The 27818-nt window shown below is 41.8% G+C and overlaps 1 protein-coding gene across 5 annotated transcripts; it reads left to right on the top strand.

Annotated features, from left to right (window-relative positions):
* The first annotated feature begins 385 nt into the window (after positions 1 to 385).
* gigyf1a (GRB10 interacting GYF protein 1a) lies at positions 386 to 27818 on the top strand. Of its 5 annotated transcripts, none has more exons than XM_017310571.1 (25): positions 386 to 649; positions 7473 to 8160; positions 8243 to 8306; positions 10536 to 10665; positions 10788 to 10883; positions 11039 to 11156; positions 13700 to 13808; positions 14076 to 14275; positions 15179 to 15408; positions 16684 to 16804; positions 16926 to 17099; positions 17445 to 17623; positions 18414 to 18582; positions 18662 to 18885; positions 20282 to 20382; positions 20493 to 20593; positions 20675 to 20748; positions 20882 to 21022; positions 21795 to 21995; positions 22084 to 22295; positions 22383 to 22540; positions 23435 to 23598; positions 24007 to 24051; positions 24418 to 24562; positions 26039 to 27818. In XM_017310571.1, the coding sequence occupies exons 3-25, from the start codon at positions 8272 to 8274 to the stop codon at positions 26104 to 26106; spliced, it is 3195 nt and encodes a 1064-aa protein (XP_017166060.1). In that variant the 5' UTR covers positions 386 to 649; positions 7473 to 8160; positions 8243 to 8271; the 3' UTR covers positions 26107 to 27818. The 5 variants fall into 5 exon arrangements, with proteins under 5 accessions (XP_017166060.1, XP_008433790.1, XP_008433788.1 ...); XM_008435568.2 differs by having other exon boundaries at positions 16899 to 17099; positions 20885 to 21022; positions 21798 to 21995; XM_008435566.2 differs by having other exon boundaries at positions 16899 to 17099; positions 20885 to 21022.

Below are 27818 nucleotides of genomic sequence, written 5' to 3'. Positions count from 1 at the left end.
CACATGCAGTCACTCTAACTTACAATAGTACTAATAGCCAAAATATTCCAAAGTATCCCTGTAAGTAATTATTATGACATAATAATTTAGCCTTTTCTTTAAGGGAACATCTTTGTTTTCCTCTCGTGCTGAAACACATTTCTACCTCGCGAACCGGACGTTCATCGCCTCGTTTTCATGTGCAACCCGCATAAACTGGACTCTCTGCAAGCTTTTCTGGCTAATTAATCAAATCCCGTTAGAAAATAAAAAAAAAGAAAGCCGTTTAGAGACGTCCACACCAGTTAGTGGCCAGGCTGGTAAACAGGGGTGTGTTTGCGCTGCGCCGACATTGGCTCTCCGCTTGTCAATGTGCAGTCACGTGGTGTCACACGGACGGCCATGTTTTCTGAAACACAAACAACAAGAGAAAAGCAGCAGCAGCAGCAGCAGCAGCGACTCGGAGCCAGCAGACACACACACTGAGCGACCGTTGGAGGAGAGGGAAAGGAAAAAACCCAACAACAGATTAATAAAATAAAAACACGGAGCACGATTTTTTTTTTCTCAGAGTACTATTCTATCGAATGAATACGTTTACAGTGTTTAAAAAGACCAATGCATACGATATATTGGCTATAGAAGCGCCGTGCAGAGCAGCAGTCTGAAGGTAAGCAGCCGCTTGTTCGTTCCTCTTTGCAGCTAACAGGAGCTAACCCCCCCCCTCTCTGCTCGGTGCCTCTGCCATGAGGCCTGCATTTTCACTACGCCGTTTTTACAGCTTTAAACTTGTAGCATTGCTTATTTTTTGGTTCGCAATGCATTACTGCAAAAAATTAACAGCGACGTGCCAGCGGAAGGTGGTGTTTCGGCAGCTCGGCGGAGCAGGCCTGGGAGTCAGATTCCCAACAGTCCGCCCCCTCCGCCATCATATCTGGTGTCATTTGAACCGACACGCCAAGGCCTTTACGATCCACCGCATACCTTAGCTAGTTTAGGTAGCCAGTTGAATCTTGTGTGCAGCCGAAATTGGATATTTTCTGACATTTATTGCTCGAAACCATTAATTTTACTGTCGCTGTGTTTGAATCCACCGTAATTGGCTTACTATAGGTTGAATGTAAACGTTAACTTAGCTCGGTAGCTAATGTCAACATGAGTTATTTCAACGCTAGCCGTCGTTGGGACGCGTTTTATGGCACTGTTTTGTTTTTAAGCCGTCTTCATTGAGTCATATTTGTTACTAAGATTTATACAGTCAGTTATCAGAGTATATAGTGGACATTCAAATCATATTCTACCAGTAACGCCTCTGGCTCAGTGACCTTGCTTTAGCTTTATTATTAAAAAAAAACTTTTATCGCTGTAGATACGAGCTAACCTCACTGTAGTCACAAATATAATTGTTTTATACTTTTTTTTGCTTAGTTTTATATAGTAATAAAAGAAGTGACATTGTTTAAAAATAGTGTTGCTTGGGCTTCATGTGATAATGAAGTTATTCAACATTTAAATAAACGGTACCACTTAAAAGAACGATGATGCCTGCTTCATTTAAATGGCACAAAAACAAAGTTATGCAGGATTTAGCACACTTTTTTATATCAATGCAAACTGTTCAATTTGTGAACAATTTTTGGAACTGTTTTTGATTGGCAGTGGCTTTTTTGTACATAAAATTAAGTTTTGTGAGTTTCTAATTGAAAACACAACAAGAATGTCCCTCGGGTCAGAGATCTCCAATGCCCCGTTTCCAAGCGGTGAGGTTCACCATGTTATTTTATCATCCAGTGTATTCAGGAGAGACCGCCAGATGGACTGTCAATGGGCAGGTGGGATTAAACCCACCTAATGTTGTGTCATGCTAGTGTGACAACAAATGTGATGCTCTTGTGTGTGTCGCAGGCAGTGGACTGTAGTGTGGCACCAGTATCTCCAGCCTAACCCTACCATTGTCCTATGAAGGAATGGTGCGGTATGGCTCAGTTATGTGGGCCATATTTATAGCGAAAACTGAAAAAATAGTGTTTTGAATTGCACTGACCCATATTGTTCCACCTGGTGGAAACTGCTACACGTTAAACGCTGTGAGAGTTGGTGGTATATAGCATAAATATACATTATGAGCAAAATTCCAAGTGTTTACTATATTAAGTTTTCTTGCATTTTCCTAAATTCTCCTGTTTTGTTTCGTAATGTTTTGCTCTGCTGCTTTTTATTGGCTGCTGCAGTATTTTCAAGGAAACTCTGAATGAAAAGACCTGTCTGTGATTTACTGATGGTGTTGTTCATTCACACAAACTTTGTCAAGTTGCAGTGCAGTCACAAGCGCATGCTGGAACACGTTTTGAGCTATCGTATGTGAAACGTAAACGCACTCGCCACACATTATTCTTTGTTCACAAAGATAGATACACAAACCTCTGAAAGTGTCTGTAACTCGGGTTTGTAGTTGTGCTTTTAGAGGTTTGCGTTGATCGCCGGTGAGCCGAGCAAGCGGTGAGACTATGGAACTGCTCTTAACCCATCTTTGCTGTCCCCATTACTGGTGCATCATAAACCTATTTAAAGTAAATAAATAATGCTTAACCTTGCAGGGGGGACAGGTGAAGCCTGGCGAGCTGCTGTGTTTATAATACTCTGGAGGGGAAACCCTGGTAGTTAGCACTGCAACAACAAGCAAATCCCACCGGTTTTTCAACCTGCAACTTGGACCCAGCATAAATCCCACCCCTTACCTCTGAGTTTTGAGTCAACTATTACACACAGTTTCAAATTTCCATACATTTAGTGAAAGGTGATTTTGTGCTTTTACGTTTCTTTTGTTTAGCGTCTGACTTCCTCGGGTCCGGAACGTTTTGTTCCAATGTTGACGAGTTACTTTTTCTGCAGCTTATCTTTATTGTGCTGTTATGGAATTCGGTTATGTCTTAAAGTTGCTCAACTATATTTAAAATTTGAAGAGTGGTGATGATAGTCCATCATATTTGTATTGAGCCAACTAGTACAACTGGGGATTTAAATGCTACGGTCAAAGGTGAGGTTTTACCATTTTTATGATCATTTTTGTCCCAAATTCATCCAAAAATACCTACTAGCAGTGGAGAGCAACAACATTAACAAAAAACAGTTGATAGTTTCATACATTCTTTTTAAATATATAATGGGGACAAATGAAAGCAGAGATTGTTTGAATTGGAAAGGAGTAAACTGATCCAGAGCTAAGAGGCTTTTTAATCAGACACTTGGGAATAAAGTTATGTGATTCTTTCAGCCAGCTAAGATATCCTTATATTGATACAGTTCAGGCTGTTGAATTGCAAAAGAAATATAAAAAAAAAAATCATTGCCAACCTTACATCATTTCTGAATCTTTTCTTTCGGATCAGGTCAACAATGCGACTGAAGTCAGGTAGTCTAAAATCCAGCACAATGTGGTCAGGGAAATGGAATTATTTGGAATGAGACGTAAGTAAAACATCGAGGGAATTCTCCACAAAATCAATGTCTGGTGGTTTTACCTTCCGAGGTTCATATTGGCTTCCAAACATGCTGCCAGATTTTAGAAGTCGCTTTCTTCTAGCAGTGGGACAGGAAGAAGTCTGGATTTTTCAATAAAACAATGATTTTTATCCACGACGACGCTCCGTCACACACATCAAAGTAATATTTCACTTTAAAAATGGGAAACTTAAAACATGTCCCTCTTCCATGCCTGATCTGAACTCAAGTGAAAACTTGTGGGCAGTTTTTTTTTTTTTTTTTTTTTTTTAGATGGGGAAAGTGTGTTTTTAATTTAGTTGCGCAATACTTTTTCACATTAATAGTTGCTCAATAATTGTGCATATTTTCCTTAGACACACAGCCTCACTTTTACTTTCCAAAACTTTCATGCCTGAGGTTTACTAATATGTTGGATTAACCGAGAGCACTGTAGTTGGAGATTAATAACAATAATTCTCAAAAGTAAGACTTGTCTAATAATTGTGCACACAGTGAGTGATGGATATGCACAGATTAGAATTATACCAGTTAATGGCCTATTTCATGTCTTTGTGGTCTGAGCCGCCGATTTAGGTTTGGACTGATTTCCATCTTCATTTTAAGGTTTATATCGCATGCAAACCCACATGTTTTAGACTTTGAGATGTAGTAAACATTCACTAGAAAATAAAACAAACTGCACTGCAGCTTTGAATCACAAGATTCCCTAATTTGTGCCAAATCAAATGTGAGAATCTGATATTTGTCGTCTGTATTTGACCTGCTGATGATCAGTCAGTTGCCCTGCGACAGACTGGCGACCTGTCCAGGGTGACCCCGCCTCTCGCCCGGAACGTTAGCTGGAGATGGGCACCAGCAACCCTCCTGACCCCACTGAGGGACAAGGGTGTAAAGAAAATGGATGGATGGATGATCAGTCAGAGCAGATCAAGGGAATATTGATCTGTTTTGATCACTGACAGTTTTATTGATGTATTAAAGTACCTGCTTGGTTCGCTTCTCAAGGGAAAAAAGTGCATTTTGCTGCCCAGTGGTTTGATTTTGAAGGTTGGTTTTCACCGTCTTTAAGCTCCAGCCTGTTTTTAATGAAGCCGTACATCTTGCCCATTGGTGACTTTACTAGTCACAGTAGAAACATGCATTTTCTCTGGCACTTATTGATCCAGTCTTTGTTTATAGTTATTGCTTTAGGCAAAACTTTTATTTACTCTCTGGAAACTTCTACTTGTACTTTTCTTGGGTGTATGTGGCACAAACACACTCATCCCATAATTTCCCCTTTCAGCCACTTTCCAAGTTAATGTTTTTTTGAGTTCAGACATCTGCTGAAATGTAATCTGAGGCCGTCCGTATCAACATTTTCCACCAAACACAGACTCAGATGTGTTTAGGTTCACCAAATTAGTTCTTTATGACTTACAAGGTTTGCTTAACCCACTTCTGCAATCATATTTTTCTGAACTTCCTGAAATAAGTGTTAGCCAACTATTCCTACAAGGCGCCTCAACATTGCACAAGACAGAAACAGCAGTAGATGGGGGTGGGGAGAGAAAAGGCACAAAATACTACCAGCATTAGTCACAGCAGCTTTTTACCTGATTCTTCTGTTTTTGCTTTATTTTACATCTCTTCAGAAGGGAAAACTTTAAATGTTTCTGGCTTTATGTAAGTTGACGCCACGTTATTGTTTAGGTGTGAGCAGCGTTAATAGTTTTAAAACATTTTTTATTGATTATTGATGGAATGATGGTGCTGTTTTCTCAGGGTTGCAGAAGGTCAGCTTTTAGTTATTAACCCAGATACCACATGTGGGTTGTTAATATATTTTTTCAGTGTTGCTTAAATATGGGTTGCTGTGCACTACAGTCCAAACCCCAAACTGCTGTCACAAGGTGGGTATTTTGTATCTAAAACACTAGAGTTTGGATTTAAAGATGGCGATCCACCAATCAGGGGTGAAGAAGCTGCTTCTGTTTCCTTCATGAGCTGAACTGTTGAGCAGCAGGTTAAATTTTCAGTGAAAAAAACACCATGAAATGAATCAAAACTGATGCAAAGCCTCGGTATTCTCACTTTGTGTTTGATGCATAAATGGGGAAAATCTTGGAATCTCTTATCTATTTGGTACAAAACCACCATCTCTATCAAGAAACGTGTTACCCAATTTATTACATTTTATTGTTATAGTTGTATGTTGGTTATGTTTTATTGAATCAACAATGTTTTTTAAACCAATGAGTTGAGATGTCGCAGCTTTTAGAAAAAGTCTGAATCACAAAAAAAACCCAGACCTTAAAGAAAAACTGTAAATTAGAAAAATCTCAATCAGTACTTTTTTTTTCTCCTAAAATTTTCTGACTGTTTTTCTCATTTTGTCTCAACCAACCTCTATTTCATATCACTAAACACCTGCATTCTAATTTAGATCATTTTAAAAGTGTTTAACTCTGACATACAAGTAAGCTTCATATTAGTTTTGTAATCACAGCTTGGCCCTGTCGATACTTGACATATGGATGATTCATAGTTGAAATAACCAAAATTGCGACAGAATGAAATGCAGAAGAGGCAAAATCACAAACTATTCATTAGCTGTTGCAGACCTGGAGAGCTCCTGCTGCATCCTCGCTGCAGAAAGGAGCGTCGGCACAGATCCTTCCTTCACTGCTCCCAACTAACTCTCAAGTGTTCACATTGTTGCTAGTATTTGCAGTCTTTAAGTTTCTGTTGCTGCTTTCTATGCACCAATATGTATATCTTAAAACAAAATCTAAAATTAAGTTTCACAAACTACCTTTGAAGAGTTGCATATTTTTTGAACTTGGTTGTGTAATTTGGTCTTCATTGATCGTCAGATATTATTTTCTGGTATTAAAGGCGGCAGACGCGCCAATTCAAGTGAATCCAAAAAAGTTATTTTTGTTGTTTTTCATAAGTTTAATGTTTTCTCTACTTCCATCGTCTCTTTGTACCACAAGAGTTGCTGACCACTCCTTCAGGAAAAGGCTCACATTTTTCTGAGCTTTGTAAGCAAAGAGAGGTTATCCAGAATCTCTGTTATTGAATTGTAGATCAGATGGCACATTTTTAAAGTGACACCATCAAATAAGGAAGTGTGTTGGTGTGTGTGATGCAGTAAATATACTGTCATCCTGACCACAATCACTGGGTTTTAGTGTTTCAAATTAAAAACAAAACAAAAGGTGTTAATAAAGTTCTACCTACGTTGGAAAGTTGGGCGCTGAAGCGTTAAAAAGCCGCAGCGCTGGCATCGCACCTGGCAACAGAAAATACCCAGACGCGTCCGCGTTTTCTTTCTTACAAGCCAGTAAAATTGGGGTACTAAAAAGTCAACCTGGAGTCCAGCTGAAAGTCCAAATATGTGTTTTGTTTGTTTCTCTGCTAAGTTGCCGCCGTTATCCTGAGCGTAAACTGGATTCGAGATGAAGGAAAGTAGAAGAAACCGAATGGCTTAAACAAGAGGATGTGATGCTCAGACCCAGTGGCCTGACTTATTGAAAATAAGTTGCCTAGATGTTGTTTTTGTTTCCATGACATTTCTCAGGAATTATCCCCCCGGCCAGCTGCCTGGCTTAAGCAGCAGCTGGCTCACGGCGCTACTGAAATAGGCCCTTCTGCATTTCGGGATGGAAAATCTCCCTTTGAACGTGGAAAAACGCAGCGCTGCGACCGAGCGGTTGACAAATGCGGTTTTTAATTTGTTCCATGGAAAAATGCCACGGTGCCTTCCTCTCTGCTCCGCTCGCCGTCGCTGATGGATCGCGCTACGTCGGCGCTTCCGAGCGTCCTGGCCGCGCCAGTAATGATAGCATATCGAGGCCTTTTTGTCTTGGAAGAAAATAAAAATAGCAGTTTTCGTCTCATCTGGTGTAAATACATCCAAGTGTGCGTTTTTATATCCTGGGATTTCTTTTTAAATTTCTCCGATCCCGTCTCTGAATCTCTGCTTTTTTCTTTTTTCTTTCCAGGCGTGCAAAGGGAGGGGGACAGGAAATTAAGGAGCTACCTCGAAGGTCTCCGCCAATCCACATTTCAGCTGGAGCGAGAGGAGAGAAGGCGCAGAGGAGGAGAGAAGGCCGACGAGGAGCGCGAGTCGTGCCTGCTTTTGGCAGCTGTTCCAGCAGCCGCTTGTGTTGTTTTTCGGCTGTTTGTTTTTTTTTTCCTCTCTCTCTCTCTTTTTTTTTTTTTCCTCCACCTTGCATTTCCTTCGTTTTTTTTGATGAACCGGTTCATATTTTTAACTTCAATGTGAGATGCAACTGCTGTAAAAACGAAAGAACGGAAACATTATTATATCTTCAAGAGTTTTATTTTTGTTCCACTGTCGATTTCCAAGGTTCTTTTTGTTTTTTTTATTTTGTTTTTTTATTTTAATTTTTTTAGGTTTTACAACTGTTTTCAGCTGTGAGTAGCAGGAGCTTCCATTCTCCAAACGATCATCAAAAGCCCTTCCTTCCTTAGTTAGGACCTGATAACCTGGTATTCCTCAAGCACCTGAAACTGGCAGCTATTCTCTTGGTCTTTGTGTGTTTGGGGAGTTGTTCTGTGACCACAGCTTAAGCACCACTCAGCCTTCTAGTCACCTAAGCCTAACTAAATCCAGCCAGCTCTAGCCTGGTCCAGCCCAGTCCAGCCTGCTCCGATTATTTGGACAGGGTAAGGAAACTGAAACGACCCATCATTTTCCTGTTTTTATTTGTCCTAGATGCGTTAGAATGTATATTTTTTTCCTCATCAGATACTCAGTTCTGTGTGGACGTGAGGAATATGACTGCTGAGACTCTAAACTTCGGCCCAGAATGGTAACTACTGGTTTTTACACAAACATGCTCCAGTTCTGTTGATAGGCGTCCATGTTCTCGCATCGTTACTGTATGTTTCTCCTCTTTTTCTTTATTTTAAGCTTTTGAAGTGAAATATTTTTGCTTGACGCCAACAGAACATTCAGAGAGCGAGTTTACTTCAGGACTTGATTTTTAAAATGTTTTTACTCAATTTATTAACATTTCAAAGCACAACAGCTTAAACATCTTGACTGAAAAGGTTTAGGCAGAAGCAATTAGGTTTATATTCATGCTAATTCTACACATGAAAGTGCACTAAACTTCCCCTCATAATCATTTAAACATATAAAAATAGCATTTTGTTATATAAACCACTAAGCCAAAACATTGAAAAAGGAAAAACATTTAAAAACACAAAAGACACAATAACAATTTAGTTATTTACAGAATGTAAAGTAATGTAAAAAGCTTCCTTCATTTTCTTCTTCTTTTGTCTTTCCTGGCTTCATCTTTTTATTCTGCATCCCTCTCTCTGGTCCTCCTTTCCTCATCCTGTGTCCTTTCTTGCATTCTCCTTCCCATCCTCCCTTCTTTCCTCCTTCCACCCTTTCATCATTTCTTTCTTTCCTCCCCTCTTACTACTACTCCTTTCTTGTTTTTTTTCCTGACTCCATATTTACATAATTTTTATCCCTCTTTAATGAGTGAAAAACCCATAATGGTCCCTGAATTAACTTGAAACTAAGAAAAATTTTACTGAAAATGAATCGATGAAAATCAGACATTGGTTTTGAAACGTAGTTCAACAGAATCATTTTAAACGACAAACTAAAGTGTGTAGAAACCTTTCTCTGCAGCAGTAAACGGGTCAGTTTTTAGTTAAAGTCTTGCATATTTAAGTTAAAACAGAGGTAGGTCTTTGTGCCGCTGCTCTTTCCCCCTCTGGCTGTGTGTGCAGCCGTTCTGAGCGGGTCGGTGGGGGTTTGGGTGGGGGTTATCCCTCCGTCTCTGTCGCTCTGGGACGTCTGTGTGCGTTCCTGACTCTCCGCCAGCCTCACAGGATATTCCCCTCCTCGCACATCTGCAGCAGCTCTCCTCGTTTTAATCCGGCGTCGGAGCCGGATCAGCGCGCGGCGCTCGCCGCTAACAGCTGCCCGACCCGAATGTTTACAAGGCTTTTTATCGTCTGAGGCTGTGCTGCCTGGCAGCGGGTCGGGCGACATGTCGGTCACTGCGGCTGAACTCAAAGTGAAAACGATCCGCCTGCCAGGATTTAAGGTTTGCCGGAACAACTATTACGCAGAAGATGATGTTTAGATTAAAATGTGTGGGAAGCGTTCCAGTCGTTTCCCTTTCATTAGAGTAAACGCAAGTGGAGAGCCTGAAGTCACCTGGAAGGGTTTGGAACCGCTCCAGGATTCCCATGCAGCCTGGAAAAGTCTGGAATTTAGTTTACTTCCAAACAGAAGAGTAGAGAAAGATATTGGTACCTTCTGGCTTTTCTTTTCCTTTCTTCTTTCCTTCCATCTCCTTCTGTCTTCTTTCTATCCTTTTTTTCTTCTTTCATTTTTATTTTCTCTTCTTTCTTTCCTTCTTCCTTTCACTTCTTTCTTCCTCCTTTGATCCTTTCTCTAATGTTTTCCCTTTCTAGAATTCCTTTCTTTCATTTCCTTCCTTCCTTCCTTCCATCTGTCTGTCTTCATTCCACCTTTTTGTGTCAGTCCTTCATTTTGTCCTTTCTCCTTGTGCCCTTCGTCCTTCCTTTTCTTCCTCCTCTTGTTGCGTCCTTCCCTCTTTCCTCGTAATAAACCTGAACAGCTGCAGATAAATCTGGATTTTCCCAATAATGTGTAGGAATGCCGCCTCTCCCCTCATGATGCCGGTCGCCTCCGTCCAGCCTCTCCTGAAGCTCTCTTTACCTTTTCCATTCCTCTCCACCTCTGAGCCGCATCTGGTTCTGATATGAGTCCAGCTAATCAATGCCAGCCTCTGTGCCGGCTGTGAATGGAGCCATTGTTGAGCCCTTGGAAAGCGGCCCACTTGTAATGGCTTATTAAAATGAAATCTTTGGCTCGGAAAGCCGCTATGTCATCGGAGCTGAGCCGAGTGCGTCGCTAGAACCCGACAAATTAGCGCTGGATGGACGGGAAAATAAAGGCTAAAATAAACGACGAGGAATACAACTTGTTTTATATTTCTCACATTTTTATGAGAAAAATGATAGCGTGTGTGTTTTTCTTTCTCCAGGCTTCGTGCACTGTCCAGTGGGGGGAGTGTGACGTCTCCCCCTCCTTCCCCCGCCATGCCAAAGTACAAGCTGGCCGAGTATCGCTACGGCCGAGAGGAGATGTTAGCACTTTATATCAAAGACAACAAGGTCAGGACGTTGCACATCAGCTCTGCGTTTCCTTTGAAAAACTGTACAAGAAACCCAGAGACCTACAAACTGCTCCGCAGTGTAGAACTGCCGTTTCTATTTTTGTTTTTGTGTCTTTGTAGGTCCCAGAGGACATGCAGGATAAGGAGTTTGCTGCTATTTTGCAAGATGAGCCCATGCAGCCCCTGGCACTGGTGCCTCTCACCGAGGAGGAGCAGGTCTGCCTCCTCACACACACACACTCACTCTCTCTCACTGATAATCTAATGTTGGCACGTTCCAAACCTTGTTTTATCCACTAGAGCTGCTAATCTAAAGAGAGAGCTCACATTTCTGACATTCTTTTGCCTTCCTACTTCCGCTCTGTCTGCAGAGGAACTTCTCCATGTCCGTGAACAGCGCGGCGGTGCTGAGGCTCATGGGAAAGGGAGTGGGAGGGCCGGCACCCGCGGGAGTCGTCCGTGGACGAGGGGCCGCTCGAGGTGGGCGAGGTGAGGTCAAACCTAAAGCCCTGCGAGGCCCAAAACTGAGACGTTTTGGGCCTCGCAGCTTTTCGTACTTTACCCAAACTGGGTCTGAACTTACTGAAGTCCAGACGTTTTCCAGGTTTTGTCCCATTGAAAGGGGCTGAGCTTTGGGTTGGGGTTATCCCCACTGGCAGTTTTCATAATGGACCAACATGAAAAGTAGGAGTAGAAAATGTTTTCCAGTTCAACAAATCATGTTTAGAAGTGACCTAATTAGTTAAACTGATTCGCTGCAAGTGAAATTTAATCTCTGCATAAATGCAGCTGTTCGGTGAAGGCCGTAGAGGCTTGTTAGAGGACAGTAGTGGACAGATGAAGGAACTCGGAGAAACTCATGGTGGGAAGCTGGTCAGAATTCATAAGAAAATTGATTCAACTAAATAAATGTGGAAGAAAACCTGCATCCATCTTTTATGAAAAAGCTTTTTTTTCTGTATTTTAAAATCTAAAAGCAGATTCTTTAAAAATAGTAAATTTTCTGAAGTAGAACTTTATATAAAAAAACATTTTTTATTTTTTAACAAAAAGATCTAACATTTGTGGCGTTAAACAAGTTTTATCTATGGCTCTTGTGACTGTAAAGGTTCTGTCGCATCTCAATAAAATATGTTTGTAGTTGGAAGAAAACGGAAAAAAGGAAGGGCTGTTTGATTTTTATATTTGTCAATTTTTTGCTTAAATCTTCTAAAACTTCTTTTCTCACAATGATCCAGTTTTGGCTGAAAGTGTTTTTTTTTTTTTATTTCTGCCGTGTTTCATTGTCTACATCTAAATATAGTGTACATGAAACCTGATGTGTAATATTATTAAGCTTTCTGCATCCAGTATAAAGATACTAATCACGTGCAAGAGTTGATAAATATCCACACAGTAAGTTAGATATATTTATAAAATTGTTAGATTATCTTATTAAAGGTATTGTTTTGTAGTACATGTTGGTTTTAAGTATAAATAATTGTCTTAAATTAGTTTTAACGTTGCCGCGCTGAAACGCTCAGAAGCCCTGAACCAGATTAGGAATACAAACGAAGCAGCTTCGCTCCAGAGCACTCAGGATAAATCAGTCAAATCTTCCAACATCAACAGTGTGAAGCGCCTGGCTGAAACTACAATAGCCATTATTTAAGGCAGCTCCTCAAGTGTGCGTTTCCTCTTTCATCCGCCATCTTGAAGCTGCACGTTTCCTCTCTGCGTGTGTAAATAAACGTCCTTTGGTCCCGCCACACCTGCGTGAAACCTCTGACCTCCAGGAACTCACCTTCTCCACGCAGCGTAAACACTCGGCCTCCGCTCCGGCGGCGTGCGAGACGAGCTGCCGGTTAAACCGCTAACGGCCTTCTCAAAGCCAAAACTAATGTCAAATGTTTGGTTTGGCTCAGTTTGAGAGTTTATTTCATGCCAAAAGGCTTAAAATCTGTTGAGGGGGGAAAGAGCAACGATTGTTGGTAACTGCTTTCTCAGAGCGCCAATTATTTACGCTAACCAGACGAACCGAACTAAGTTTGTTTTATCCGATCCGAGGATTTGAAATAACAAAGTCTCTCTGTTTATATAAGGAAATATTTGTGGCTTTGCAGCGACAGACAAAGCTAAGTTCATTCTTAAAGGCTAAACGGTTCTGAGGAACTGGGAGGGAGAAATTCCATGTCATCTTCATTTTTGGGCAGAAAAATATCAAATAAACTCCCACATGTACTTAAGATGAGTTTTAAGTACAGAGATGAGTCATCTGTATGCGTTTTCTTTTTTTTTCTGTCAGCCTGAGAAATTCAAAAAAAAAGGAAAACCAAGCTATTTAAGATAAAAAAAAAAATAGATGCATAGTTTGTCAGATTAAAATGTCTTAAGTTGATTTACAAAATGTAAATTGCATTTAAATACTTTACTCAGATGTCTTAAATTTTATTGTGGCAGGATTGTTTAATCTCTTATGTAGTTTTTTTTTTTCTCATGGAAATTTTCCATCAGGTAAACTCTTGAGTCGCCTGCAAACAAAATCATTGTTCTGAGATTTGAGGTGGTTGTAGCTACTGCTAACTAGCTGCTGTTATACCCACTATAGCTGGCTGGATTTTCCATTCATTTTAAAATTATCTCTGGCTGGCTGACATTACTGCTGTGTAAAATATGCAGTTACCTTTTGTACATTTCTGTTGCTCTACAGGTCACAAACTTTCCTTGTTGATGGTCTTAAAAGATCTTAAAATGTCTTAAATTTGTGTTGTTGCAACCTGCAGAAACCCTCTGTGGTATTTCAATGTTGTCACGAGGAGCTGAACCACATTTTCATCCTTCTTGTGAGGAAGGCATCGTTTGCTTCCACAGCGAAATGCACGGCGCTCTGAATATCAAGCTATCAGCTTTTGATCCAAACGGCTTGTTTGCAGCCAGAGCTCTAATCTGAGCCAGAGCCACTTCGTTTTGTTCCAACGCCGGCTGTTTTTCATGGGTTCTGTTGTTTTTCCGTCCGGCCGTTAACAGTTCTGCTTGTTTGTCACGAAACGCAGGCCGAGGCCGCGGCGAAGGGGGATTCTACCAAAGAAGTATTGAGGACACCGAGGTGGGATTTGGTCGCAACGTCCGAGAGATTCACCGCAGCCAGAGCTGGGACGACCGGTAAGAGGAAAGCTAAACGGGAAACGGTTCAAATAAGGCTTCTTTTTTTTTTTGTCCTGTGTTGTTATCTCATATTCTCAGGGATAATTTCCCATCTACCTTTACTGAAATGATACATTTTCTCCGTTCACGAGTACAAAAGAATCAGGTTGCTGCTTTGATCCAAATTTTCTCCTCCGGCACGAAAAGCGAACGATGCTGTGGCCTTTGTCTCCTGTCTGTTCCGTAACCGGTGCAATTTCCCCCCCATTTCCCTCCTTTCTTCAGGGGCGAGCGGCGGTTCGAGAAGCCGCTGCGGCGGGAGGTGGGGCGGCCCAGTTTCGAAGAAAGCAGCGGTCCCGTGGGTCCCGCGAGGAAGGAGTACACAAGGGCTGACAGCGACAACTGGCGCACCCTCCGCGAGGAGCAGGAGGAGGATGAGGGCGAGCCGGGAACCAACTGGAGGCTGTGTGGACCCCGCAGGGACGGTGGGGAGACATTCAGTGAAACCTCAGCGCTTTATTAGGAGGGGGAAAAAACATTTAAATGGCAGTTTTTGCTTTCAGATACAAATGAAACGAGCTTTATTGACCAAAAACTTTAGATTATTGTGTTGCCACAGTAACTGATTTCACCTACAGTTAATTGATACAAAAACCTAGAAAGTGTAACCACTCATTTATTTATTTTAATGCATATATTTATTAAAATTGTCACATAATGCATAAATATTAGTAAATTCTTTAATAAGAACCGATGAGAGCAGGCTGATTAAACATGCTTTCACTTATTTACTGATAAGTGAACTTGATGTGCCTACAGTGAATATGTTTTGTTTGCTTTGCTGCGTGGCAGTCCTGCACATTAAGGAGTCTATACTGACACCTAGAGGTCGTCAAGAGATTTTCACAGGACGAGTTGAAAACCGTTACATTTCCTGCAAGTCTGGAAATTAAAATCAGTGTTTTCCAGGTCTGAATGAGCATCCAAAACAGTTTGGTACCAGGATGAAAAAATATGGATATACTGTTTTTTTTAAAAAAGTATTTCCCAGATCTAGTTTTGTCAAGTATTGCCAACATGTAAGATTCTGTTCAGTTATTTTTAAAGATGTATATAAAAAAAGAAATTTTGCAAAAGTTGGGAGTTTTAAGCAGGAAATTGCTTGTCCAGCCACAGACAGTCATAGACATTTACTTGCATCATGTAGAGAGTTGCCATAGCGTCAGCTTTTTCTGCAGCTAACGTGTGAAGTGCTAAATTGAGCATTTTCAGGAAGTGGCACTTCTTTAGAACTGACACCTGCAGACGTTTCTAGGTTAAATTCATCTCAGAGACTCGTCTCAGATTTAAATTCTGAACTGAACTACCGTTTCTTATTACCGCATCAGATGGTGGTCCGCGCTCAGCGGGCTGGCGGGACCACAGCGGTCCAGGTGAAGGTCGGCGAAGGAAGTTTGATTTCGACTTCCGGGACTCGGAGGGTCACGGCGCTGGCCGCCGTCGCGCAGGAAGCGAGGGATTGGAGGATGACCGGGACGGCCTGCCGGAGTGGTGCACGGATGAGGAGGACGGAGAGATGGGGACGTTCGACTCCTCCGGAGCGTTCATGCCCTTAAAGGTACATGTGTGGGGAGGGAAAAAAAAAAGACTTTCTTGATCCAAATATTAAAATTTTTCAAACCTGGAAGTTTTTGTTCAGTGATGTTGAATCAATGCTTTGCTGGCCTTTACAAGGTGATTTGTAAAGGCCAGCAGTGCTGCTTTTAATGCCGCCCACTCGGGATGAAATTATGAAATGAGAATGAAAAACTCCTTGTGACATTTCATGGTCATTCAGAGAGTATCCTACTGGGACAGACCTTCAGATAGAAGTGTCTCTTCATTTAAAACAAACCTACTTCAGATCTGTAATAATACAGATCCTCTCCTAAAGTACTTTTGGGAGAAGGAGGTTTTGATTGATGTTGCTGTGCAAATGTTCCCCTAGTGAATCATGCGACTAGTTTCTGAAGACGGTTTAAAAAAAAATCACAGTCTGTTTTTATTTCCCTTGCAAAGCTACTATATTCTGTGCACATTTTTTTTTATTAATCTGGGTTTTCTCCTACACAATTTGTACTTTTTACAACGCTGATCTTCTGCCCGTATCACATGAAGTGTGCTGTGCCCAGACAGAGAGCAGCCAAAACACGAGTTGTTAAATTTTACGACGTTCAAATTATGGACCACCAATAATTACATCCTGGCCTGTCGATTCCGATTTTGGTTGATACCATTTTTTATTTTATTTTATTTTTGTCTGAAAGTTACCGAATTAGCAACAGAGGAGTGACCACTGTTAACTGTCGGAAAAACACAGCACAGCAGAGCAAAAGAGGACAGTAACTGATTTTGACTTTTGCAGAGGCGTATAAGATTGGCTTCACATTTAGTTATCAGTTGATCACTGATTTCCCAAAATTAAGAAAATCTGTGCCAATTTATTGTCGCACCCTGAGTTAAATTGAACCTTTTGAATTTTTGAAACAACTTTTTCTATAAGTTCTGTTTTCACAGACTGCAAATATGTAAGTATGAACAAGTTGTATCAACATGGAGAGTAAACATGCCAGCCTTAACCAGTCATAAAGGCAGCAGAACCAAGACACGAGTTTATTGGTGCTGTCCAGAAAACTGTAACATTTTAAAAGCTGTTTATATGAGTTCAGTGATTTTAATGCACTTTAACGCAGTTATACTGTTATTTTTACTGTACTGAAGTTGGAATATTTTGCAAAGTGTTTTTTCTTAAAGACCCTGATTGGGCCGTTGCCAATATTTAGATCTGTGAGCCTGAGGTTTCTTGTTGAAGTTTGTGACCTACTTGGTTTTTCTCTCTCTTTTGTTCCGTTAGAAGGGTGGTAAGGAGACAATCCTGGAGGAAGATTTGGACTTTAAGGGCATCGAGGAGGAGGACGAGGACGACGGCTTCCCTGATGCAGAGAGGAACAATGGAGACGTAGATAAAGACAAGGGTGAGCAAAACTAAAACGGAATGCCTCGTAACCCAGAGAGAAATAAGAGAAAACCCAGCGATCTTCATTCAAACTCTCTTTTCTGCTCGTTTAGAGAGTAAAGACTCCCTTCCTGCTGCAGGGGAAGAAAAGATGAAGCCAGCACCACCTTCCTCTTCCTCCTTCTCCTCCTCCCCCCCAACCCACTGTGCCCCGCCATCACTGGAGCTCCAACCAGGAAGTGCTGGTCAGGTGATGGAGAACTCTCAGATGAACAACAGCCACTCTGTCAAGGCTGGCAGCGCCTCTGCTGATGGTGGGTTTCTAAAGACAGAAGCTTCTGGATGTGTTTTTTTTTTTTTTACATTATTCTTAGTTTGTTTAATCTGAAGTAACTTCTACTTTGATTTCATCTGAAAACAGGTGTTTTTATTTAGTTTCCAAACGAGGGACGGGTTCTGATTTGTGGCTCCTTTTTTGTCGTTGAGGATTCAGTTTGGTTTTGATTGGGTATATTTTTATCCCCGGTCATCTAACACTCTGTTTACTGTGTGTGCTGAACGGGCCCCAGAGCCGGCAGGCGGCTCTGCTGCTCCTCATCAGATGAGCTAAAAATAGCCACCATTGTTGAACTGCTTGTTTTTGTTTTTCCCTGTGTCAGACCTGGCCTCGGTGGGGGGCTCCAAGGCCCAACTCGGCCCCAGCGTCGCCGCCGGCAACGCCTCCACCTCCTCCTCCTCCTCCAGCCTACCTCCCCCACCCTGCTCCTCTGCTGCTCCGCTCCTCCCTCCTTCTTTAGGAGACCCCGAGGACGATGAAGGCCTGAAACACTTGCAACAGGTTTGGATACCAAAATAAATAGTTTGAGTATTTCCAGCGTTGACGTCGCAGCCAGCTAGACAGGTGCGTGCAGTTTGGCTGCGGGCGCCCAGAGCCGGGTTGTTTGTGTAAACAGGAGTCTCCGTGTTGCTGCTTCCAGCTTCAGGAGGAACACACAGTCCCAAACACATCGGCAGCGTCAGGAACGCAATTAAAACGAGTGAAATGAAAAACAACACGGCTCCATTCCCAGACCGTTTGGAAGCTGTTTTGGTTTAAGACCCCGGTCGTCTCACAGCTTCTAGAAATATGTAGTTCATCTGTTTAAAGTGAAAAGTAAAGAAAAGGCAAATAAGAAGATGGAAGATTGTTTGTCTGACTTCCTCTGTCATATACTTCCTCCAGTCATTCCTTTTTTTTTTGTCCTTTTCTATCCTGGGTTTGTTTTTCTTCAATTTTTTGTCCTTTTCTTCCTTTGTTCTTGTGTCCTTTCATGTCTTTTTTGTCTACCCTGTATTTGTATCCTTTCTTTTTTCCTCTTCCTTGTCTTATATTCCATTCTTCCTTGCATCTTTGCCATTTGTCCGTCTTTCCTTATTTCCTTTCTCTTTGCCCTTGTGTCCTTTTATTTATTTATTTTTTTGTTTACTCAAGCTTTGTCTTTACTACCTTGAGTAGTTAAGCCCTCCTTATGTCCTTCCACCTTTACACCCCACAGTAATGTTGTCATATTCAGGCCTGGCAGGTTGGTTTTCGGGTTGCGTGTTGGAAGCGAATGCTAAGTACTGACCCTGCTCTGACCTTTGCGCAGGAGGCAGAGAAGATGGTGGCATCGCTGCAGGACACGTCCATGGAGGAGGAATGCTTCACGCATTCTCTGCAGCAGCAGCAGGAGAGCCGGAACACGGCGGCCGCTCTGCCGCTGTCTCACGAAGCCGCCATGAAGTGGTTCTACAAAGACCCGCAGGGAGAGATCCAGGGTACGGTTTCATCACTGCGACCTGTGACCGTGGCTAACCTGACCTGCAGCCTAACCTGCGGGTCTCCTCTGCTCTGCAGGGCCGTTCACCACGGTGGAGATGTGCGAGTGGTTCCAGGCCGGCTACTTCACCATGACGCTGCTGGTGAAGCGGGGCTGCGACGAGGGCTTCCAGCCCCTGGGGGACGTCATCAAGATGTGGGGACGCGTGCCCTTTGCCCCCGGGCCCTCGCCGCCGCCGCTGCTGGTTAGGCAGCTCCCGCCGACGCAGCGCTCGCAGACCAGCCGGGGGTCCGCTGGGACGGTGGGTTCCACCCCAGACTGAGGGGTTTCTTTCCTCTTCAGCTCAGAAACAGAGCAGGATGTTTTTCTCACCAGCATCGTGTTTAACTGCAGTCGTCATCCTGATGCACGGCTGGGCTGTAAAAATGATTTTTACCCATTGAAATTTTGGTTTTTGAAGATTAAAGTTTTGGAAAATGTATATTTTTTCCCCCACCAATGCACTGTTTAGGTTTCCAAAGTTCAGAGTGATTACAGCACAATCAGGGCGGCCATCTTGTTTAACAAACTCGTTTTACAGCTTCCATTTATTTGGACTTTGAATTCAGGTCAACTCTACTGCAGAATACAAGCAACACGTTTTCTTATTTACTCATCAGGATGATGTTGTAGTTTTACCAGAATTAAGTTTCACTTTTACAAAAACTTCAACACAAAAAATGTACAAAACATAAAAATGAGAAATGTAAAGCATCTATACTGACGTATTAAAGCTAAGTATTTGTATTCAGTATTATCAGGAGCAGTAATTTGAACTGATTGTAAATGAGTGTCATGAAAAAAAAATACTTTAGCAAGAGTCTGGTGAGGAGAAAGAAGAAATTTATTAAAACGTTGCAAGGTGAGAGCAGAAATACAAAGTCCAGGGGTCTGTCAGTCTGCTCTGGCCAACAGTGGCTCTGACTTCCTTTTATAGGTTCTGGTCAGAGAAGAGAGACTTGATTGGACAATAGGTGTGAATCCCTGATTGTTATGTACCAACGGTTCTGTGGAGCCCAACACAGATAGTCTGGCCGTTTGTCTATTGTTAAGGAAAGGAGGTTGTTCTCTGATGCTAAAGAGGGCAGATCATTTCCACGATGGGGGGGTAAAACTTAGTCTCCGGGATCAAGGAGCTCCTGCTGTTATACGGCACTGTAGACGTCTATATGAGAGCAGCTTGACCAATCTCATGATCAGATCATGCAGAGGGGTGAGGGGCACATTATAAATGAGTCTGTTTTGAAGAAAGATCTACACAAACTGAGCTGGAAATGTCAGATGATGAGTAAATGTAGAAGGATTTTTCTCATCGCAATAACCATTCTTATAATTTCAAGATTTTTTTTTTTTCAAATTGCATCTTTTTTCTGCTAATATTGTGACTATTTTGGTAATTAAACAAAAATTCTCATGGTTGGGCCCTAAAACGCTGCCATCCAACTCCCAGAAGGGATGATTTGAATAAAAGCCACGTTTTGAAAATATTACATTTCTTGTTTTTAGAAAAGAAAGTCAAGAAAAAAAAAATCTCCCAGCCCTGCTATGGTGTTAAACTGAAGGATATTTTATGGTGATATTTGTTTCATTTTTTTTTTGTGTGATGAAGCTGAAGATGCGTCGTCATGACAGCAGAGTTTCCATGTTGCCTCTTTTAGGGGAACCTGGACCAGGAGCGGCTAAAGAAGCAGCAGGAGCTGGCGACGGCAGCTCTCTATCAGCAGCTCCAGCAGCAGCAGCTATTCCAGCTCATTAACAGGTTTCCTCTCGGTTTCCTTTTGGAATAAATCAAGTTTTATTGACTGAATTGAATGTTTAGTGACTTAGCTGCCTTCTCCTGAGCCATGTGGACCTGTATGTGTGTTGCAGGTGCAGTGAGCAGGGTATGATGCCTTCGATGAACCGGTCGATGTCAGTGCCAGATACAGGGCCCTTGTGGGACATGCATACCTCAGCTTCACAGTCGTCAGGTACAGTCAGGACCATTCACTTTACGGTGCAAACAAAACGTCTGATAAAATGGAAGCTAAATCGTTTTTATTCCCTCTCAGGCAGTGAAGCCAGTCTTTGGGACTTAACAATGAATCCTAATACTCAGGGTCCAACTCTTGAACAGCTTCAGAAGGTCAGTTCCACTCAAACTGTGCTGTGACTGTGTCGGTGTTGACATACAGAGAGTGGCCGTCGTCGTGTCGCCCAGCCGTAGTTTATGTTCAGACATGTTAAAACGTTTCCCCTTATTTCGACATCTTGCCCGTCAGCTCCAGGAGAGGCGAGACGCTGAACTCAGGGCGAAGCGCGAGGAGGAGGAGCAGCGCAAGAGGAGGGAGGAGAAGAGGAGGCAGCAGCAGGAGGAGCAGAAACGGAGGGAGGAGGAGGAGCTCTACAGGCGCAAGCAGGTGAGAAGGAGCAGCTTTAACGATCAGTTAGAAATCACAAAAGTGGCGAAATACTATATATATATATATATATATAGGAATGGGAATTTTAAATCCAAAACTTGAAATGGTTTTTTCTTGTTAAATGAAAGGCAGCCAGTTTGCTTGTTATTCCAGAAAACTGGAAAAAATATTTTGCAATTTATTAGCAATAAAAGCAGGATCTAGGTCAGTCTCCATTTGGAAACACTTGTTGTTTAGACAGCAATTAAAAATCTGCTTGAAAGCAGATGTGGGCGCACCAGGGTGCTCTTTAGAGTACAAATCAATGACTAGTTGCCATGACAACAGAAGGAAAACAGAAAGCTTGGAAAAGGATGATCACTTTGTGTTGCATCTAAAATTTTTGTTGGTAAATTTTAATTTAAAACTTGTAGTTTTGTCCTAATTTATTAAATTTTTGTAGTCAGTGCAGTCAGTGCAGATTTTGTAGTCACAAAATCAATCATGTGGTTTCAAATGGGACCCAATTCCTACTTTAATTAATTTAATTCCTTTAACATTGAGGCATTCCTCAGTTGTAATTCTTTATTAAAAATCCCACAGATTAACTTGCTAGAGCTTATCATTTATGTAGGTTATACATTTAGTTAATCTTTAAAAATCTTGAATGTATCTTGCAGTAACACTGATTAAATTAAACTGTATTTCTCAGTTTAAAAACATAATAAATGATCAGTTCTGCTGTTTTTAAACAGTAAATCATGATGTTTTGTGTGTTTGATGCCGGCAGCAGCGTCAGCAGCAGGAACTGCTCATGAAGCTGCTGCAGCAGCAGTCGCCCCAGCAGCAGGTACCTGCAGTGGGAGGCTCAGGGTGGAGCAGTTCACCCTCTTCTGGCCTCTCTAAGGCGGGGAAGTCTCTGACCATGCTGGAGATGCAGGAGGCCGAGCGCATCTTAAAGCAGCAGCAGCAGCGAGCGCAGCAGCAGAGAGTGAGTTCCTGTTTTTTTGGCACAAATGTGGGACGTTGTTGGAAACGGAACACACACCGACGCATCTTGTTTAATATTCGCCTCGCAGCATCCTGGGCTGTCCATGGGGAGCTCCTCCATGGGCGGGCAGTGGGCCGACGGTGTGGGCATGTGGGGCGGTCTGGAGGGGAAGGGAGGAAGCGGCAGCTCCTCCAGCAGCATGGGGATGTGGGACGAGGCGGTGAAGAACCAGGCCGGCCTGCGGGGGAACTCCAACAACAACCTGGGCCTGAAGAACAGCCGCAGCAGCCCCTCTCTGACGTACGCCACGCTAGACAGTCCACTCGGCACCAAATGAAACCCACTCACCCACTTCTTCATCACAGATCCTTTTGTTTCCTCTCGCAGCGATCAGTACATGATGCGCCGTAAGAGAACGGAGGATGAGGAGAAGCTGCTGAAGCTGCTGCAGGGCATGAAGCCTCAGGACGGCTTCACCACCTGGTGTGAACAGATGCTGCACGCTCTCAACACCTCTGCCAACAACTCCTCTTCCTCTCTGGATGGTAGGAGCGCCACCATTTTACCCATTAAGCTTTGCCAAGAGGCGGGGAGAGTTCAACCTAAATTTAGTTCAGCGCATTGAAGACTTGTCGCTATCATCTACCCCGTTGCTGCTGTTGATTGCAGCCCTGCAATCTCGCATTTCGGGTTATTTTCTTAGCCCGGCTCTGACATTTTGTGGCTGTAGAGTGGTCTGCGGAACATGAATGATGTCAACGTTTAAAAGTTTGAAAGAAACTGAGCTGAAGACAGAGAAAAGGGAAACTTTACATATGTATAGGGCTGCAACTAACGACTATTTTAGTAATCGATTAATTCCTCGATTATTCTGACAATCAGAAATGCATTAAAAGATGCAAATAAACATGTAGTCCAATTTATGTTTTTGAAACCATCACTGTCATTTTTGGCTAAAACAGATGAAGGTTTTTATCTTGGGGGCAAAATGTATGCAGTTTTTGTACAATTTTGCTTAATTACTGCTCTGAATATGTTGTTTTTTTTATCAACAAATGGGCTTTTTAAAAATCTGTAAACTCCACTTAACAATTAATAGATTACTAAATTAGTTGACAATCATTTCAGTAATTGATTTACCACAATACATAACTGAGACATTAGTGGACAACAGACCACCTGTAGGAAAGTCGTGATGGCAAAGTGTCAAACTCAGATTTCTTTCGTAAACAGGAGATTTATCTGGTGGTTTGTTCAGGTAGGAGGAAATCAAGACGCCTCCAGTCTGTAGCTTGGAGGCGTAACAGTCCGACACTCCACGCTGATTTATACCGTCAGAGCTGATGGCTATGAATGTCTAAAACGAAAACAGTTTGCAGTTGACTTTACAGTGGTCCTGCTGCCTCTGGTAACCATGGTAACCTTGTGTGTCCGTTCAGTCGCCACCATCGTGGCGTACCTGAAGGAGGTGGAGTCTCCCTATGCAGTGCTGGATTTCATCCGGTCCTACCTTGGGGACACAGTGGAAGCCAAAGAGTTCGCCAAACAGTTTCTGGAGCGACGTGCCAAACAGAAAGCCAACCAACAGAGACAGCAGCAACAGGTACGCCTCGCCTCGCCTCGGCCACGAACGATGCATTAGAAACGATGCGTTTCAGAAATATGACTCACAATAAGCTTGTTGAAGCTTATTGTGAGTAAGCTTCAATAAGTAAGCTTGTCCAACTACTTTATTTCTAGTAGCTGGACAGAGTACCACATATTTTCCTAATATCATCCAGTCTTGCAACAAAAATATGTTGTTGATTTACCTTAAGCATTCATTTTGATAATTGAATATTTTCACAAAGGTGTGAAGTCTCGATAGATGAAAGGATAAAATCTAGGTTAAAAAAAAATCTATTCTAATGATTCACTTGCATAAAGTCATTTATCATGTTGTATTGAATCTATTAAAGCTTGTAATTAAATGTTCAGAAACGCTTTATGTCCTTTTTGGTTGTTTTTCCAGCTATCAAAAGAAGTGGGTGGGTTGAACATGAACTTCCCTCTGCAGGTAAATTCACTTAAACCAGCTTTCTTTATTTCTACATGCTCACAGTAATGGACATTAATGACTCAGTGGTTTGGTTGGATCTTTTATGGCTGATTTTTCACAAGGCTCCTGCATATTTTAACTGATATCACTCATCAGCAAACAAAAACACAAAGGTCACATCAGATTCTTTAGATTTTAAAGCAACATCAGTAAACGAAGGCTTTTAGAAAGACAAAAATTTTATTTTAGAAATGTGTGTGTGTGTGTGTGTGTGTTTATATATATATATATATATATATATTCTATTTGATACAAATGAGTTCTAACTGATAGAAGTGAGGTCATGTGGGTAACTTCTGTTATTTTTGTTTGTTTCACTTTAAGGACTCAATGCGAGGTATGAATCCAAGCACTCTGCAGTCCATGTTTCAGGCCAACCACATGGGCAAAGCTGGTCTCTATGACAACCAGGGAGGAAAGATGAAGAAGAAACCACCCATGATGCTGCACTCTGATCCCAGCATCTTAGGTAAGCGACACCAGCCACTTTAATTTGATTCGCACTGAATTGGGCATGGGCTGTATTTTAACTGGACGAGAAATTTAAACAAAATGCGTCTCTGTTTCATTGTACTGCAGTGACAGTTTGAGATAAATTCAAACATTCTGTTTGCTTTCCATAAATGTAAAGTTAGAAAAAAGAATTATCGCTTTAATAAGAAATTACATAATGGTATGTTGATTTCAAAGCTGGTTCTTGCTCAAAAGGCTGCGCACAAGTGGGTTGCCTGGATTGTTTATTTTACACACCCACACACACTTGTGTTTTCTCTCCCTGCAACACCGGGAGGATTAACACAAAGACCAGCAGCAGCCTGTTACAAAACCCAAGCATATTTTTCTAACACATGTAAACAGAGGCTTGAAAATGTTGCACAAAGGGCAGCAATTTTTTTCTATTAATACTCGCTTCTCCCTTCTCTGTGCAGCAGGGCTGGAAGGTACATTTTAACTAATATATGTAATATTTCCATCTGCCTAGAGAGGTTTGTGGTTCTTTATGATGACCGCAGGAAATCCAGTTGATTTTTGCTGCCTTTAAAGATTAAAACAGAGAATTAAACAACAGATAAAAAGAGGATTACTCCAAGAAACGGTTATACATGTTGTTTTTGTTAATACATAAGCATATTAGCCTCATGAAGTCAAAAGATTTTTTTCCATTTCATTTTATGCTCTTTTTGCTGGATGGATGGCATCACTATAACATCACCGTTAAAACCTAATGAATTCAGTCTGTTTTTTGGATTTCTTACTACAATGGTTCCCTATCAGCCCATTTGTGTTTCAGTATTTGCAGATTTTTATGTAAAGCAACATCAGAGCTTGAAACATGTAGGCACGCTGCTTCTTGACACGCTATTGAGAAACAGCCAATCCAGGGGCACCATGTGTTTTCCTTGGCTGTGATTGGCTAAACCTGACTGGCGATGAGGAAGACTGTAGATGTTAGCTTCTGCTGTAAAAACACTGTCTATGCATTTTAGTGTATATTTGGTGTTAAACTAATAAAATAGGCAGTTATAAGCATTTTTAGAGGTCTGAAGTTTTTACAGAATTTAGTTAATAGCCAAATAAATACTGAAATAATTAGAAACTGAACATACAGTAACTTAAAGTTCTTCTTTAATGAAATTTGCACCTAATAAATTAACATCTGTTTAGAATTGTGCATATACAGTCTTGTTTTCATTGTGCACAAATATCATTATTTACTCATTACATTGTGACATTTTTGTCGGTTAAAGTCAGCAGGGAAGCTTGAACTTTAACTTCCTGGTTATGATGAGTAGAAAATGTCTGCAGTGCGTAATAAAATCAGTAAATGCCCAAATTCAATACAAAGAAGTGTAAAAATTAAGCAATATAGAACGACATGTGTCAGGTGTGCGTTCCTCTTGTAGACACTGTGATCTAAGCGTTGCGTTGTGTGTGTCCCCTGCAGGGTACTCATTCCACAACACGGGCGAATGTCTGAGCATGAATGAGCTGGAGATGGTGGAGGATTACTGATGTGACGCAGCGCAGCAGCAATAGCTACCTGAGGCCTTTTCTGTCTTTTAATCAGACAAACCTGATGACGAATGTGCACTGCTGGGGAACCGGGGGTTAGGGGATTGGGGGGGGAATCGGTTTGGGTCGGGTTCTGGAAGGGAAGGGAGCAAAGCATGAGAGACGGTGAAGGGTTAATCCCTTTATCTCCCTCTGGTTATTTAAAAAAAGAAAAAACAGGGCTCCCTGCTGCACCAGTTGATCACTAGAGCACGGGAGAGGGGGGCGGGTGAGCCGGGGGGAGGCGAGGAGGGGGTTTCCTCTGGCACTCAAAAGTTTTAAGCACCTTATTCTGAACTAATGCACTTTATTGAGATGGGATTTGACTAGTTGTTTAATTTTATGTGTACATTTGTGTTTTGAATCGATGCGCGCCCGACGACGCGTTTTTCACACACGTCGCCGGCGAGCGTCTGAACTGGAAGCGGGCGGGGGTAGGGGGGAAAGGAGGAGTCGGGAGTCGACGGGACGAAGTTAGGTTTAGAAAAGTCAGGGGGACCTTTTTTTTTTTTAGTTTGAACCGTATCAGAAAGCAAATCCTTTCTCAAAAGACAAACACTGTTGATATTTCTCTTGTTGAGCATTTTTTTTTACATTTATATGAAAAGTAAAGCTATTGAAAAAAATGGAGTATAAAAAACTTGAAGATTTGCACTTGCCTAAAAAAAGAAATGACAAAAAAAAACAACAAAAAAAATCCAACAAATGGGGTTAGTTTATAGCAGTGAATATTTTTGTGAATGTGTGCGAGCGAGTGTGATCCAGTCTGCACAATGTTCTTTTATTTTCCTGTTGCTTACCGAGATGTATGAAACATAAAAGAGGCCATTTTTTTTGTCTTATTTTGTTCAGTAATTTCTCCTCATGTTCAGAGTGTGAATGTGTGCACCCCCTTCTTTTTTCTTTTTTTTTTGTTGTTTTTTCCAAACGGGGGATTTTCATCTGTTTGTTCCGAGAGTGTGACTGAACCAGAGAGAGAGGGCAAACTGCACAAACATCCTTTCTCTCACCAGCTCTTCATCTTCAGATAGATTTAAAAACAAAAAAAAAAAAGAAAAGAAAAAAAGATGCATACATTTTGTAAATGTTAGCTTTGTTCTCATGACATGATGGCTCACCGCTGGTTTATTTCCCTCTGCCTCTCTGCGGCCCTTAAAGGGCCGGCGAACGCGGCGGATCATGAGGGGGGGAGTTGGCGCGTGTGTGCATCCGAGTGAGATTTTCTAAGTATGAACGAGAGCGTGTGTGTGTTTTCAGAGGATGTGTTCATTTACTGTTCATAGAAGTGAGTTAAGACTACAGGTACTCATTTTGTATGTGCTTTTTGTTTTCTACGTGTATGAATGCACATTTGTGCCTAAGAACTTTGATATAGGGTGCATGGCCATTGAGACATTAACTCTTTTCGAGAGCGGATGTGACGTGTGTCGGTGCTCAGCACATTGTATGTAAAGTTTGTAAGTTTATATCGTAAATATTTCTAGTTGTCTTTGGGGGGTGGGGTTGGGGTGTTTGGGTTTTTTTTGGGGGTGGTGATCCATCAGAAAGGTTAGTCCAGTTCGTTTTTTTTTGTTCTTTTTTTTTTTCCTGGGGTGTGATCACGTTGCCTTTTGTCAGCTCTCGATCTTGTGAATGAAAGGTGTCGAGTTTCTGACTCTGGAAAAAAAAAAAAA

This window comes from Poecilia reticulata, linkage group LG18, assembly GCF_000633615.1.
Source record: "Poecilia reticulata strain Guanapo linkage group LG18, Guppy_female_1.0+MT, whole genome shotgun sequence".
Classification (NCBI taxonomy): Eukaryota; Metazoa; Chordata; class Actinopteri; order Cyprinodontiformes; family Poeciliidae; genus Poecilia; species Poecilia reticulata.
The sequence above is the reverse complement of the archived record's forward strand: the minus strand, read 5'-3'. Positions and strand labels throughout refer to the sequence as shown.